At 47.0% G+C, this 15,523-nt stretch overlaps 2 protein-coding genes across 2 annotated transcripts; one reads left to right on the top strand and one right to left on the bottom strand.

Annotated features, from left to right (window-relative positions):
• Positions 1 to 2,248: 2,248 nt before the first annotated feature.
• Positions 2,249 to 3,088, top strand: LOC100456253 (chondrosarcoma-associated gene 2/3 protein). Its single transcript, XM_054544254.1, has 2 exons — positions 2,249 to 2,511; positions 2,722 to 3,088. Exons 1-2 carry the CDS (start codon positions 2,249 to 2,251, stop codon positions 2,789 to 2,791), a joined length of 333 nt encoding a protein of 110 aa, XP_054400229.1. The 3' UTR covers positions 2,792 to 3,088.
• Positions 3,089 to 11,676: 8,588 nt separating this feature from the next.
• On the bottom strand, positions 11,677 to 13,388 carry MAGEA2B (MAGE family member A2B). Its single transcript, XM_054544253.1, has 2 exons — positions 13,319 to 13,388; positions 11,677 to 13,238 (listed from the first exon to the last, which is right to left on the bottom strand). Exon 2 carries the CDS (start codon positions 13,171 to 13,173, stop codon positions 12,229 to 12,231), a length of 945 nt encoding a protein of 314 aa, XP_054400228.1. The 5' UTR covers positions 13,174 to 13,238; positions 13,319 to 13,388; the 3' UTR covers positions 11,677 to 12,228.
• Positions 13,389 to 15,523: the final 2,135 nt, after the last annotated feature.

Raw genomic sequence — 15,523 nt, 5'->3', positions numbered from 1 at the left:
GATTTCATATCTGGTGGAGACCTGCTCCCTAGTTCATAGACACCTGTCTTTTCCCTATGTCCTCGCATGGAAGAAGGGCCAAGGGATCTCTCTGGGGACTATTTTATAAAAACACTAATCCCATTGATGAGGACTCTGCTCTCATGATCTAGTCATTCTCCAAATACCCCACCTTCTACCTAATACCATCACCTTGGTATTTCAGCAGATGAATTTTGTGGCAACACAAATATTCAGACCAAAGGAATCATACAACCACCATTACAGTATTATGCATACGAGTTTGGCTGCCCTGATACATCCCTTGTGCTTGTCAGATAACCCCCTTGGCTGCCACTGATAGGTTTTTCACCTTTATAATTTTGCCTTTTCCAGAATGTCATATAAATAGAATCTTATACTATCTAGCCTTTTTAGACTGGTTTCTTGCAGTTAGCATAATGAACTGAAGAGTCATGTATAACTTTGTGCAGCTTGTAACTTATTCCTTTTCATTGAGAAGTAGTAGTATCATTGTCTGGGTGTACCATATTTTAATATGTGTGTGTAATATATATATATATATATATATATATATATATATATAATCCATTCACCAAGTGAAATACATTTTGGATGCTTCTATTTTTGGTGATTGTGAAATAAGCTATTGTATACATTCATATACAAGTTTTTATGTAGACATAAGTTTTCAAATCAATTGGGTAAATTGATTGAGTATGGCTGCTGAATCTTATGTTAAAGTCTATGTTCAGTTTTTTAAGAAAACGCCAAATTGTCTTCCAAAGTGGCTGTGCCATGTTGCATTTCCACAAGCAATGAATGAGAGTTTCTGTTGCTCCACATCTTCCCTGGCAATCGGTCTTGGTTTTGTTTGCTTTGCTTTGCTTTTTTATGGATTTTGGACATACTAATAGGTGTGTAGTGGTATCTCATCTTAGTACCCAATTATCTAATGACAAAACACGCTTAGTACATTTATTATGCTTATTTGCCATGTGTGTATCTTCTTTTGTGTAGTGTGTGTTCAGATCTTTGCCTATTTTCATTTTTTTCTATCATTGAGCTTTAAGAATTCGTGTATACTGTAGAGACAAGTTCTTTATCACATATGTGTGCCACAGATGTTTTCTGCTAGTCTGTGGCTTCTGTTTTCATTCTCTTAACATTGTCTTTTGAAGAGCACATGATGTTTATTTTAATAAAATCAACTTGGCAAATTTTTCTTTCCTTGATCATGCTTTTGGTGTTGAATTTAAAAACTCATCTCCAAACTCAAAGTTACGTTGATTTTCTCTTATGTTTTCTTATAGAGGTTGTATAGTCTATGCATTTTTCATTAGGTCTATGATGTATCTTGAGTTAATTTTCACGGACTATGTAAGGATATGTCCAGGTTATTATAATTTGTGTATAGATGTCTAATTGTTCAGGCACCTTTTGTTGGAAAACCTGTACTTTCACCATTATTGCCTTTGTTGTGAATCACCTGACTATATGTGTGCAGGTCTATTTCTGAGCTCTATTCTGATTTATTAATCTATGTGTCTATTCTTTGCTAATGCTTATGTCCTCCACCAAATTCATATTTTGAAGCCCTCAGCCCCAGGGTGTCTGTGTTTGGTGATGAGGCTTCTAAGGAAGTGATTAATGTTAAAAGAGGTCATAAGGGTGGGGCCTTGATCCCATAGAATTACTGTGGTTATAAGAAGGGAGAAGAGACAGAAGATAGCATTTTTGTGCTTGCATGAGCTCGCTGTCTCTCTCGCGCGCTCTCTGCACATGCACGGAGGAAAGGCCAAGAATGGACATATTGAGAAAGGGCCATCTACAAGCCAGGAATAAGGCCATCACCAGAAGCCAACCCAGCCAGTCCTTGATCTGGGACTTCCAGACTTCAAAACTGTGAAAAAAGATAAATTTCTGTTGTTCCAGCTACTCAGTCAATGGCATTTTGTTATGGCAGCCTGAGCTGACTAAGACATAACCTCAGGTAGCACAATTTTTTTTTGTTTCCTCCTAGAAAAAAACCCGTAATTTTGGCATTTAAGACTGTGGTTCATTTTGAGTCACATTTTTGTACGGTGCAAGATATTTGCAGTGGCTAGTATTATGTGTCAACTTGTCTAAGCTGTAGTGCTCAGCTGTGTGGTCAAACAGTAGTCTAGATGTTGCTGTGAAGGTGTTTTGTAGACGTGATCAACATTTACCATCAGCTGACTTTAAGTAAAGCAATTTAACTTCCATAATGTGGATGGGCCTCATCCAATTAGTTAAAGGTGTTAAGAGAAAAGACCAAGGTTTCTTGGAAAAGGAATTCTCCCACAAGACTAACATAATAATGTCGTGTGAGTTTCTAGCCTGCTGGCCTGCCTTCACTGTCCTGGGGGACGCTTGGGGAGACCAGGTGGACTGGAGTAGACTGTTGAGAGACGCTGGTCTGGTGAAGATGTCCAGGAAACCACGAGCCTCCAGCCCATTTTCCAACAACCACCCACCAACACCAAAGAGGTGAGGAAGTGGAAAGCATCCTCTCAACCCTGGCCCAGAAGCCCTATCAAAGTGAATGGCCCACCCAAGCTCTGACTCCTACCCTGTCCTTGCCTGGCACAATCCCCACCCCAGCCTGTACCATTTCTCTATGAAGCCCCTGTTCTCACCCCTCCTCCATCCTCTTCCCCAAACCAGTGCCCTCCTGTGATCTCCCTGTTGGCTTTCCAGGTTCCCAAGACAACCCGGAAGGGAAAAGGGACCCATCAAGGAAGTTCCAGGAACAAAAGGCTCTCCCTAAAAGACCACCGCTTCAAAAAAAACCTGAGGAATGGAGTGGGTCAACACTATCCAGCCACTCTGACCAGCCGAACGAGGAACTCAATCAAAATGCACCACAGCAGGACCACAAGGGCAAGGAGACCACCACCTTCTCCAGTGCTTCCTTGGGCGCCAGTAATTCCTGGGCAAGGCCAGAGACTTCAAGTCTATCTGAAAAGTCTCCAGAGGTCTAACCTCAGATAAATAGCCAACAGGGTGTAAAATAAATAGAGTACATTTTACACCCCAAAGGGTATGCCCCATGGTGATGGAAATAAAATGAACATGTTGTAAAATGATGTGTCTGTCTGTGTGTCTCAAATGTTGGGGGTAGGGCTTAAGGGGAAGAGGTGGGAATGTGGGAAGGGATGGGGGAATCCTCTACAATTTCTTTAAATTCAACTTGCTCTTCGTTCTTTGGTTTCCTAGGGTGAAAGTTTTGGTTATTGATTTTAGATTTTATTTTCTAATATAAACATAAAATATGCTATACATTTCCCTCAAGGAAACACTTTAGCTGAATCCCATTTTTGTATGTATATTTTTATTTTCATTCAACTTAATGTATTTTAAAAATTCTCCTGAGACTCCCTCTTTGACCTGTAGGTTATTTAGGAGCATATTTTAAAATTTCCAATATTTGGGCATTTTTCAGATGTCTTGGTGTTTGGTTTTGAATTTAATTATATTATGGTCTAAGAAGAGGCTTTTTATTATTTCTATTTTTTTTTTTTTCAATTTGTAAGCTTTGTTTCATGGCCCAGAATACCATCTATCCTGGGAAGTATTTCATGCACGCTTGAGAGGAATGTTTATTCTGCTGTTGTTGAATGCAGTGCTTTTCTCATTATTTTAATTGGTCAGAGTAGTTAACCGTGCTGTTCAGGTCATCTATATCCTTCCTGGTTTTCTGCTTACTTTTTCTCCTAAATACTGAGAAACAATTTAAACAGTTTTGACAAATGTATAGTTCCATGAAATCACAACCACATAGAAGGTGCAAAATACATTCATCATCCCCAAAAGTTTCTTCCTGTCCTTTTGCTGTCAAACCATCCCTTCAGTAGAGGTGACCCAAGGTGAGCAGAAGTGAGCATCTGCCAACCATTTGCATTTTCTCTATTAACAGAGGCAGGTAGGCACAGAGAACAGCAGTTGCTTTCACACACAGGCAGCATCCAGGAGGAAAACCAGATTGATAGTGTCATAGAAGGAGCGCTTGCTTGCCTGGACACAGGCTGTCACTCCCTTTGTTGCACACTGCCTGTCCCCAAGTCTGGCTCTGCCTTCCTGGACTCCCTGGCTCAGATGGGCGATTCACACCACCTCTCCATCTCCCCCATCCCCTTACAGACAGTATTAAGGGCCTTGCCACTTTCTTTTGTTTTGTTGACTTGGTGTTTCCTCAGCATATATTCAATAAAAGTTTTCTGTAGGAATGAATAAATGCATGAATGAATGAAATTACCAGGCATGGGAGTTCATTGATTCAAAATGTGGAGGCTGCCCCTGCCTTGGCATCCCGCCTACCTGAAGAAACCCACAGTTCCATCACCTGTGCTCACTTGAGTTTAGAAATCCCCTGGAAACTATCATTGAGAGCATCACTGCAGATGCCTACTCCCCATGCCCAAACACTATCATGGAGGTGAGGGTGCTCCCAACAGTATTGTGCATGATGCTTCCTGTATTAGACCCCACACATCCCCATCAGTTTAACAAGGAAGGGTGCCATCCCCACTGCCTTGCCATCCAACCTGCTCACGTACACACCTTGGGCCAGCCCTCTGCCCCAGACACTGTCTGGTGGCATCATAGGCCAGTGATTAGAGCCCCAGGATACCTGTCTGCTTTTGTGTCGAGAGCTCAGAAGGCTCAGAAGTCCATCTGATACCATGGTCACCACCTGGATCATTTTCATTGCACGTCCACAGCCAATCCTTCATCTGCAGAGTCGGAGCTGACTAGTCCCAGGGTACTCTTCCTCCAAATTCCCCTCCATGCAGCCTTGCTGCCACCCTCACCTTCCACTGCTCATAAATATTTCCGGCCTGTCTTGGCTGTTGCTCAAAAGTCAGCAACCCATTCACATAGTCCAGGCTCCATGGAGAGTTCACAGGGGATAAAACAGCAGCCCCCAGCAGGCATGAGACAACTCCCTGCCCCGGGACGCTGGAAATGGTACACACGACCACTGGAGTAGTCAAGAGAGGGAGATTGCCCAGAATGATGCAGGGAGCCAGCCATACTCTTCGTGAGAGAGGGAAGGGGATTCTGAGGGAGGGTTGGGTCTCCAGCACATCGCTGGTGCATTCCATCAACAGGCCTGCCCATTCAGATCACATGGCCCCCTCCAGCTGGTGACGATGGTGCTGGAATTTCCTAAGCCTATTCCTTTTCATTGTCCTGCCCTCACCCCTCTCTTCCCCCTTCTCTCCCTCAGGTCCCTGCCCCCACCGGGCTGAACTCTGCATTCAGACCTCTGAATGCCAGCCTGCCTGGGGAAATGTGGACTTGGTTTCATATATGGTCTCTCTCATGGACTCTGGCCATTGCTCTCCCCTTGTATTTGTTCATTTTCATACTGCTGTGAAGAACTACCTGAGACTGGGTAATTTATAATAAAAAAAAAAAAGAGGTTTAATGGACTGACAGTTCTACGTGGCTGGGGAGGCCTCACAATCATGGCAGAAGGGGAAGGAGGAGCAAAGATATGTCTCACATGGCAGCAGGCAAGAGAGCATGTGCAGGGGAACTGCCCTTTGCGAAAACATCAGATCTCCTAAGACTTATTCACTATGGCGAGAACAGCATGGGAAAAAATTACCCCTGTGATTCAATTACCTCCCACCTGGTCCCTCCCATGACATGTGGAGATTATGGGAGCTACAATTCAAGATGAGATTTGGGTGGGGACACAACCAAACCATATCACTGCTGGATCCTCCCGATTACCCTCATGGGCTGAGGGTGTCCTGTCTGCTCTCCTTCCCTGGCTCCTGTTCATTTTGACCAATTCCTTCTCAAAGCACAAGAGAAATGTCCTATCCCCGTTTCAGAATTTTAAACCGTGCCTAGAGAAATGTTACTCAGGATGTCACTGTATAAATCCAACTTCATATGGGTGAGGGAGTAAGTTAGTGTGTACTTAACCTAATTAGAGAAAGCAAAGACACAAAATAACAGTGAAACAATATTTCTTCACCACATTTTATTCATAATTTTCACCAAAAATGAGAAGATTGATAACACAAAATCTTTCTGTGAGTGTAGGATATTCACATCTATTAATTTGTGAGAAAATTAATCGGTACAGTATTTTTGGAATAAAATTTTGACAATACTTCTAAAAAGTTAAACTATTCACACCATTTTCACTTTAACCCAATGTCCGTGTTACTATATCTTTCTTATTGGAAAGCATGCATATTTGTCCAAAAGCGTATGTTTATTTCAGTTCTATTAATCATAGCAACAAATGGGAATGAACGTATGTGTTTATCAGGAAAGGAAAGGTTTAATTAACTATGGCACACACCTACTTTAGAATTCTAGGGAATACTTACAAAAGTGATGTCGATTGTAGCTATAGTTGTGGGAAGACCTTGCGTTCATCTTATTACGTGGCAAAGGCATGTGACATATCAATACGTACATCACTACTTGTGGGTGTTAAAACACTATATATTTTCATAAAACATCCATGTCTAAAAAAATCCTAGACTGAGCTCTAAAAGGCTGCCCACGGATCTCATCCTCCACACTCTTCTTCATCAAATCACCACCAACTCTTACCCTTCTCCCTCCCTCTCAACGAAGGGAACAACGTCACCAACCTCAGAAGTCAGGTCAATAGAGATTCTCTCCGTCAGTTCACAGTCTCTCACTTCCTAAAACCCTTGCATGTCTTTCCACCTCACCATCTCCCTCACGCCCCCCATAGACTGAGTTAAGGGCGCTGCTGCTTTCTTGTGTTTTGTTGACTTGGTGTTTCCTCAGCATATATTCAATAAAAGTTTTCTGTAGGAATGAATAAGTGCATGAAATGAATGAAAGTACCAGGCATGGGAATTCTTTGGTTCAAATTATGGAGTCGGTCTGGCCTGGGCCTCCGACCCGCAGGAAGAAACCCACAGTTCCTTCACCTGTGCTCACTTGAGTTCAGAAAAACCCGTGGAAACTACCAACGAGAGGGTCACTGCAGATGCCTTATCCCCAGGCCCAAACACCGTCACGGAGGTGAGGATGCTCCCAACAGGATGGTGCATGATGTTTCCTGTATTGGACCCCACACATCCCCATCAGTTTAACAAGGAAGGCTGCCAACTCCAATGCCTTGCCATACAACCTGCTCATGTACACACCTTGGGCCAGCCCTGTACACCAGACAGTGTCTGCTGGCAACATAGGCCAGCGATCACTGCCCTAGGACACCAGTCCTCTTGTGTGCCAAGAGTTCAGAAGCCGCAGAAGTCCATCTGAGACACAGTCACCACCAGGTTCATTTTCAAGGCACGTCCACAGCCAATCCTTCATCTGCAGAGTCTGAGCTGACTAGTCCCAGGGCACTCTTCCTCCCATTTCTCCTCCATGCAGCCCCACTGCCCCTTTCAACTGCTCGTAGGCATTCCTGGCCTGTTTCGGCAGTTGGTCACCAGTCAGCAATCCACTCACATAGCCCAGCCTCTATGGAGCGGCCCCAGGGGATAAAACACCAGCCCCCAGCATGCATGAAGGCATCTCCCAGATCTGGGACGCTGGAGAAGGTGCAAGGGACCACTGGAGTGTTCAAGAGAGGTAGCTGGCCCAGAATGATGCAGGGAGCCAGCCAAACTATTCCGGAGAGACGGAAGGGGATTCTGAGGGTGGGAAGGTTGACCAGCACAGCCCTGGTGCATTCAGACAACAGGCTTACCCACTCAGATCACAGGGCCTCCTCCAGCTGGTGATGATGGTGCCAGGATTTCCCAAGCCTATTCCTGTTCATTGTCCTGTCCTGCCCCCTCCCCCCTTCTCTCCCTCAGGCTCCTGACCCCACCGGCCTGAAGTCTGGATTTAGAGCTCGGAGTGCCAGCCTGCCTGGGTCTCAGTGGACTTGGTTTTGCATGTGCTCTCTGTCATTGACACGAGCAATGGCTCTCTCCTGGATCCTCCCTGGATCCTCCCTCACAGGCTCAGGGTCTCCTGTCTGCTCTCATTACCTGGCTCCTCTTCAGTCTGACCAAATCCTTCTCAAAGCAGAGAAGAAATATCCTGTCCACACTTCAGAATTTTAAATCAATTGTGATTTTTATGAGAATTTGAATTGGTACAGCATTTTTGTAATAAAATTTTAGAAATATTTTAAATGTTAAACTATTTTCACCCTTTCACCTTAACTCAATGTCCATGTTAATATATCCTTCTTATAAGAAAACCATGTTTGCCTAAAACTCATATGCAGAGATGTTTATTTTATTCTATTTATCATACAGCAAATGGGAAACAACTTATATGTCCATTAGGAAGAAAGAGTTTAATTAACTATGGTGCATGTCTACTTTAGAATTATAGAAAGTGGTTTCAGAAGTGAGAAAGATCTATCTCTATCTATCTATCGATCTATCTATCTATCTATCTATCATCTGTCTATCTATACTGTTGTCGAAAGATCCTACATCCATTTTATAAAGTGATAAAAGCAGATCAATATGTATGTCATTGTTCTGGTATATTAAATAAAAATAATATATTGTTATAGTTTGTCAGTGAAAAGCCTAGAGTCAGCAGTAAAATAATACACAACATTGTTAATTGTGGTGACCTGTGCGCGGGGGGCGGGGGAAGGGGTGTTGTTAACTGTGGAGGAGCTTTGTAAAAAAAAATTGTGAATTATCTACATTTCTATAACTTTTGAAATAAGAATATATACCAAACTACATTTTAAATAAAAAATATTTAATACTGACAACAGAAATACTAGCCGTGTCAGTTTAAGTAATTGCTAGCTGATGCAACAGAACAACCATGAATGCCTTGACACAACAGAAGTTTATTTTATGTGCAAATAAGTTCTGAAGCGGTTTGGCAGGGGCTCTCCACTCGCACATGACCCAGGGATCCAAGCTGCTTCCACCTTGTGATTCCGTCCTCTCAAGATGAAGCTGCCATGTTTGCTGTTGAAAGCAGAGAGAAAGCATGGAAATGGCACACTGGCTCTCAAATGCTTGGATGTGACAAACAATGCTTCTGCTCCTATACTGGTGTAAAGGAAAAGTCACATGATCCTAACTGCAAGGACTTTACTGTTCCCATGTGTCCAGGAAGGAGACAAAGACAAAATGTGGGTGAGTATTATACCCTTCCCCATAAACTGTTACATAGTGGGTGCTCAACAAAAAGCAACTATGATGATTTGGTATTATACTACCCTTCTCATTTCTAGGAGGAGTTTCTGAGAAGGCCAAATTTGCCTTGAAGTTCTCCAACATTTTCCAGTGTCAAATATGTGACTGATGTTTTCAAATATACGATCACAACTAACTGTTCAAGAATCTTGAAAGTCTCAGCAGGAAGGCTTTCCTTTGTAATATCCTTTAAATCCTTAGTAGGCTGAGAATTCTTCCTCCATTTGATTCCCAGTCAAAATGTTAACCTGTGAATTTCTGCTACCCTCCACACGCCTGTACACCTGTCGAGGTAGGCACACTGAAGGCCAGTATTTTCCTGTGGAGCAGGTAAACAGACAAGAAACAGAAGGCTGCTTAATTATTCCTCTTTCATTAGAGTTGACGTGTTTTCAAGGAATCGTTTTTAAACTCCTGGAGGACTCCAGAAATTTAGGAATTCAGCCTCAGTAAGTAGATGTTCGTTCCACTGGGATTTCCCAAGGTTTTTCTCATCTAATACTCATGAGAGACGGTTTGCTCTTTGACCATTTATCTGTGCACGTATTCAGAGGCGAATTCCAAAAGGACGCCCTGTGAAAGTCCAATTTCAAGTATCAAGGTGGTTCCAAATCCCTCTAACTTCAGGGTGACATCACACAAGAACCCTTAGATAATATGGCGAATCAGACTCCTCAGCCCACTCAGAAAACAATTAGAGAGTGTGTTGAAGACAACCAGAGTGGTAACCAGGTGTCTAAGCGTCACTGTCCCCATGTGAGTTTTTATATCAAAAGGGTTGTTGACATCATATGGCTTCCTGGGTGAGAGACGGGACAGCCAGAGGACTTCTACTGTGAGAAGGAATGCTCCCTGTCAGGAGGTGAGCAGGGGATTCTGGGCTGTTCTGTGGGGACGAGTGAGGAGCTGATCAGCAGGCCCTATAGGTTCCAGAGTCAGACAGGACACATGGAAGCGACCCGGGGAAATGTGCTGTAATTCTGAAAGTGCTGGGGCTGCAGAGAAATGTCCACAACTGGGCAGAGTTAGCTCTCAAGGAACCTAGCACACACCAGTCCCAAATGGTGTTTGATTCTCATTGTCGCGTTCTCCAGGCCTGCTTCATTATGCTGGCCTCAAGGTCCTTCTTTTGGTCACCTGAGAGACATGGTGCGGTGTTGAGAAGAAAAATGAAGTACCTGTCAGGAGGTGAGCCTCGGGCTCGGAGAAGTGGGGACAGCATGGGCTCTAAAGGAATTCATACCAGGGGTCTGGTTCCAGCCCTGTTCCTTACTAGCCACGTGATACTGAGAAATACCCAGGAAATACCCTGTTCTTATATCCCAATTCACAAGCTCTGCAAGCCCTGGATTCTTCATCTGTAAGCAGATGTGTAAGGCCTGTCTAGTAGGACAGTTGGAGTGTATGCAATGCAGGTGAAGCACCTGGCTCCGGGCCTGGTGTAAATTAGAAGTTTCACAAATGGTGGATGGCTGTTATTTCTAACATGCTTTAACCCCAGGCCCTAACACTGGGATTTTGTTGTTGTTGCCGTTGTTCTCCAGGACTTATCAGAGAACACACAGCTCAATAGGACAGGGAATAATTAGCCAAAAAAGGAAGCTTCGCCCGTAAAATTCAGTGAAGTATTTCCTCTTAGAGAATGTACTTCAAAATTTGGTTGTGCGGGAGTTTTGCCCAGCCAGGTGCAGCTCAAAGCTCCTAGAATGTGAGTCAAAGACCAACTCCCTCCCTCTCTCCCAGCTGCTTTCCCATCCAAACCACTATATTCATCCATTTTGTTACCATCCAAAATCTAGCCCGTGCTTACAATTGGTCAAATTGCACTTGAGATAACCTAGTTAGAATGCCTTTTTAATGGAGTCAGCTCTGGCTCTCCCTGCCTGGCAGAAAAGCACCTGGCCAGTGGCTTCTGGGTCAGGTCACCCTTCCCGGGAAATTCAGCCTTATCGCTCAGGAAACCCTTGCAGATGATGGGTGTCCATCGCCTAGATCTTGGGCTGTGTTCAACAGCACTGGGCAAAAACACAGGACACCTTCTATTCCAGCCCCAGGTGGAGACTCCTCTCTCTTCATCCCCGTCCTAAAGAAACTGCTCAGGGTAGCATTCCGTTCCAGGCTTTTCTCTCACCCTCTGAGAATCTGGCCCTGGACCCACCGGGCATCATTAGAATCAGCTCCTTCAGAAGGAACTGCAGGTTCTCAGATCCCAAAGTGCCCCAGCTCTGGGCATTCGTACTCACCACTCTCACCTGGAGCCCCACACCCTCACCCCTGTCTTACATTTCCACTACATCCTAGAGGACTTCTCGCCACCTTAATCATATGACTGCAGCTCCTAGACTCTATGACCCTATGGGTAGACGTGAGTCTGGCTTACCTTAGAATCCCCACTACCACCAGGGCCTTCCACAGAGCAGACGCTGAGTGAATGGTAAAGAAATGAGCCAGTGAACAGGAAGAATTATTTATTCAGATTTAATTTCTTTTGCATTCTCAAAGACGCCAAGGAAATCCAGGTATGCATATATATATTTTCTTAATTTTACAGAATAGACTGAGGTATAAGGCAAGAGTTAACTGTCTTTTAATTTCTTTGAGTTCTTTGTATCATGTATTTTACTGCTAATTCGTTCACAGTATAAGCAAATACATATTCCACTGCTGTTATTATGTGACAATTCACAAAATGGAATGGATTTCCCAATCTGAATAAAAAACAGGACTCTTACTCCTAAACTATATAAACAGCACTATGTGTGACTACTGTCATTCATAAACTTGGATGTTGAAGTTCATCCAACCATCTGTTAAAAGGAACATTTGAACAATTCCAACAGGAAACAAAGATCAATCTCAAAGTCATCCAATAGAACAGAAACTCACTGCTAAGAATGCTGACTGCTCTCTTCAAAGAGGGGAGAATGGGCCTCACGTCACACGAGGCAGTGGAAGCTAATGGATGGGGCCCTGGAAGGTGCACTGGCCCAGACCCCCTCCCACTGGCCCTGGCTGCAACACGTGCTGAGACTCATTCTTCTCCCTCTCTCAAAGCCCACTCATGCAGGGGTGGGTAGGAAATGTGAGGTTCTCCATCGATCTTTACTATATGGTGCAGGACTTTCACATAGCTGGTTTCAACGAGGGCCCTTGGACCCCACAGGAACTCGTAGCATGCAGGATCACTGCCGGGCACCTGCCGGTACTCCAGGTAGTTTTCCTGCACCAGATCTTGGATGAGCAGCTTCCTGGGATGTGCGAAGACACTGTCCTCCCTCCCCTCAAACACCTCCAACACACTCAGCTCCTCCCAGATTTTCTCCTCAGGGGCACAGTCGCCCTCTATTGCGATTATGGCCAGGACGATTATCAGGAGGCCTGTCTTGGGCATGATCTCATTGTCGCCCAGCAGGCCATCGTAGGAGAGGCCCAGGCAGGTGACAACGATGTACAAGCGGCCGATGGGGACCACTTCCACCACCTCGATGCCAAAGACCAGCTGCAAGTACTCGGAGGCTTTGCTGAAGATCACAGGAAAGAAGTCCTGGCAATTTCTGATGACACTCTCCAGCATTTCTGCCTTTGTGAACGGCTCCCTGGCTCGATACTTGAGGAGCAGAAAATGAACCAACTCAGCCATCTTCCTACTGACTGCTGCTTGGAACTCGGACTCCAGGTCAGGAAACATTCTTGGCCCCTCCTCTTCTTGGTTGCTGGAGCCCTCATCAGATCGGCTCCAAAGAGTGTAGTTGATGGTAGTCGAGAAGCTGGAGGCTCCCTGAGGACTGTGGGGAGGACTCGGTGACTCGGCAGCAGGCACCTCCCCCAGGGTGACTTCCACTAGAGTAGAAGAGGAAGAAGCAGTCTGCTGCTCCTCAGTAGCAGGAGCCTGCGCACCCACCAGGCCCAGGGCCTCTCCTCGGGCCTCAAGGCCTTCTTCAGGCTTGCAGTGCTCACTCCTCTGCTCAAGAGGCATGATGACTCTGGTCAGGGCAGCAGGCAGGAGTGCGGGCAGGAGCTGGGCAGTGAAGACCCACAGGCCTGGGGAGAGAAGGAGCGTGCGTGAGGCCTTAGGTGAGAACTGAACTGAACCTTGGAGGCTCTGACAAAGGCTTACTTACAGATCTTCTCCTTCAATGCTCCTCCAGTTCCTCGGGTCCTACTTGTCAGCCTGTCCCCTCAGAACCTGAAGGAGGAAGTGGGAGGGCACCTCAGGGTACAGCCGGCCAGCACATGCTGAGGCTGCAGGACTGAGAGTAGGGAGGGTGAGGCCAGGCGCTCTAGAGTCCCATTTGTTCCGGGCGGGTGGGGCCCTTGGTGTGCATTCCAGGCAAACCTTCAGTGTTGGCACTGTCTGCGTCCCCTCTGCTCTGTGACCTGAGGACACTGACTCAGACCAAGGCCTCACTGCCTGGTTCCTGGAGCTCCTGGTTCCTGGGAGAGGAATGCACGGGCCTTCAGTGTGCAGACTGCAAGCACAGCCACGGATTCCCAGAAGTCTCAGCAGGGTTGGCCAGACTCCACGAGGTCCCCACTCTGCTTGGGTGGAGGGTCCCCTCTGTGCTCACTCAGGGCCCTCACCTTTCTCCTTGCAGGGCCTAATCCCGCCCTTTTGCTGGCTTGAGAATCTCTCATGTCAAGAACTCACATCCCTGATATGGTACAGAAGGAGACGAGGGGACCCACATCTGGCCATACATGACCAGGTCCTCCCGCGAAGGACAACGAGAGATGTCCAAATTCATTGGAGTCCAGGTGTCCTGGGTGACGAGCCTGCTTGGTCTTCACGTCCACTCCCGGCAGGGCCTGAGACCCTCCCTCTACTGACCTGAGTCCAGCCCCTTCAGACCAAGGCCTCCCCTTCCCTGACATCAAAGATCCCAGGATAATGGAGGGACTTCAGCTGACAGCCCTGCCCAGGGTCTCTGAAGTAACTGCAGGCGCAGGGCAGATTTCTATGGGGCCCCCCGTCTGCATTCTGGCCCAGGGGTACCCTCAATCCTACCTCAGGCTCCCCACCTGGATGCTGGGCAGATCCTAGAACCACTGCATCTGTCGACCACATGGGGGCCCCTGTGTTGACCTGAGTCACCTTCTGAAAACAAGGTCCTCAACTCCCCGAGATCTGGAAACAGAAGTGAGGAGGGGCCACATCCTGTTACCCCCACGTGCGCTGTCCAGGGCTGACCCCTTTGGTTCTAGGGTGAGGCTTCTGATGGCCTCCTGTGGGTTACTCATCTTTACTCCTGCCGGGGACTGCCCTTCCTCAACCCCCAACCCCCTGAAGTGAGCAGACAGCTCCTCTTTACACCAACACCTTATCTCCCTGAGGGTTCCCCAACCTCCTGCCTGTGGTACAAATCAGATTGCCACTTAGGGCCATCCCTGATCAGGTTCCCCCAGAGCTAAGAACAAGGGACAGCCAGACTCTGTGGCATCCCTTCTTTCTGGGCCGGGGGTATCGCCAGTCCTCATGAAGGGGGCACACCTTGGGTCCGGCAGATCCTGGGATTCCTCCCTCTGCTGACCTGAAGTCCCAGCCCTCAGACCACAGCCCTCAACTCTGTCACCCTGAAGGCGCAATGAGCACGAGGCACATTCGGCCACTGTGCCCAGGATCCCCCAGCCCAAGGTTGCCACTGATCTGGACTCCAAGGTCCCCTAAGTCCTCCCTCTTCTTCCTCCCCTTGACTCCTCGCAGGGCTGGGCCCCAACCCCCTGCTGAAGTGGGTCTGCATCCCTAGGATTCCCGTAGCCGAATGAAAAGGTGCCTCAGTTTGAGACAGGGGTCCAGTGGGCCCCCTGTCCTGGCATGCTGGGTCCCCTAAGGACTCCACTGTCTTCCAGGAGGGCCTGGGCCCTTCCTCTGCATCCCAAAGGCCATACTCACGATACCCAACCCCCTCCCTCCCTTAGCCGTAGATGTGAACGTCAGGATCCGCGTGCTTCGCCGCCATTCCTGGAGCTTCCGTGGGTTGATTGCAGGGGCAAAGCCCGGATTCTGCCAGGATGGTGGTGGGGGAGGGGATGGGAATGGGTTTGGGGGTAGGGTTGGTGTTGGGGGATGGGATTGGTAGTGAGGGTGGGGGGTGGGTTGCCCTCAGTCCCCTCTCGGGGTCCTGACCTTGATTCCTGGCTGAGTCTGGGCCCTGGGCACTTCTAACCAGCCCTGCCCTGGTCACAGAAAGCTCTTATGCCAGAGTTCCCCGTGGTTAAAGCGGCGGGGCGTGGCGGGGTGAGGTGGTGGCGACTCAGCCTGAGAAGTCTTCCCCTGCGCAGTGGTCCAGGCCCGGCAGCAGAGGCAGCGCTGGATTATTGGGGGCCCT

The sequence above is a fragment of the Pongo abelii genome, chromosome X (assembly GCF_028885655.2).
Source record: "Pongo abelii isolate AG06213 chromosome X, NHGRI_mPonAbe1-v2.0_pri, whole genome shotgun sequence".
Classification (NCBI taxonomy): Eukaryota; Metazoa; Chordata; class Mammalia; order Primates; family Hominidae; genus Pongo; species Pongo abelii.
The sequence above is the reverse complement of the archived record's forward strand: the minus strand, read 5'-3'. Positions and strand labels throughout refer to the sequence as shown.

Bases quoted from the DNA above. Each gene is read 5' to 3' on its own strand.
- MAGEA2B (XM_054544253.1), bottom strand. From the start codon at position 13,173: ATGCCTCTTGAGCAGAGGAGTGAGCACTGCAAGCCTGAAGAAGGCCTT.
- LOC100456253 (XM_054544254.1), top strand. From the start codon at position 2,249: ATGTGGATGGGCCTCATCCAATTAGTTAAAGGTGTTAAGAGAAAAGAC. The intron at 2,512-2,721 runs GTGAGGAAGTGG...TTGGCTTTCCAG, and splicing joins CACCCACCAACACCAAAGAG to GTTCCCAAGACAACCCGGAA.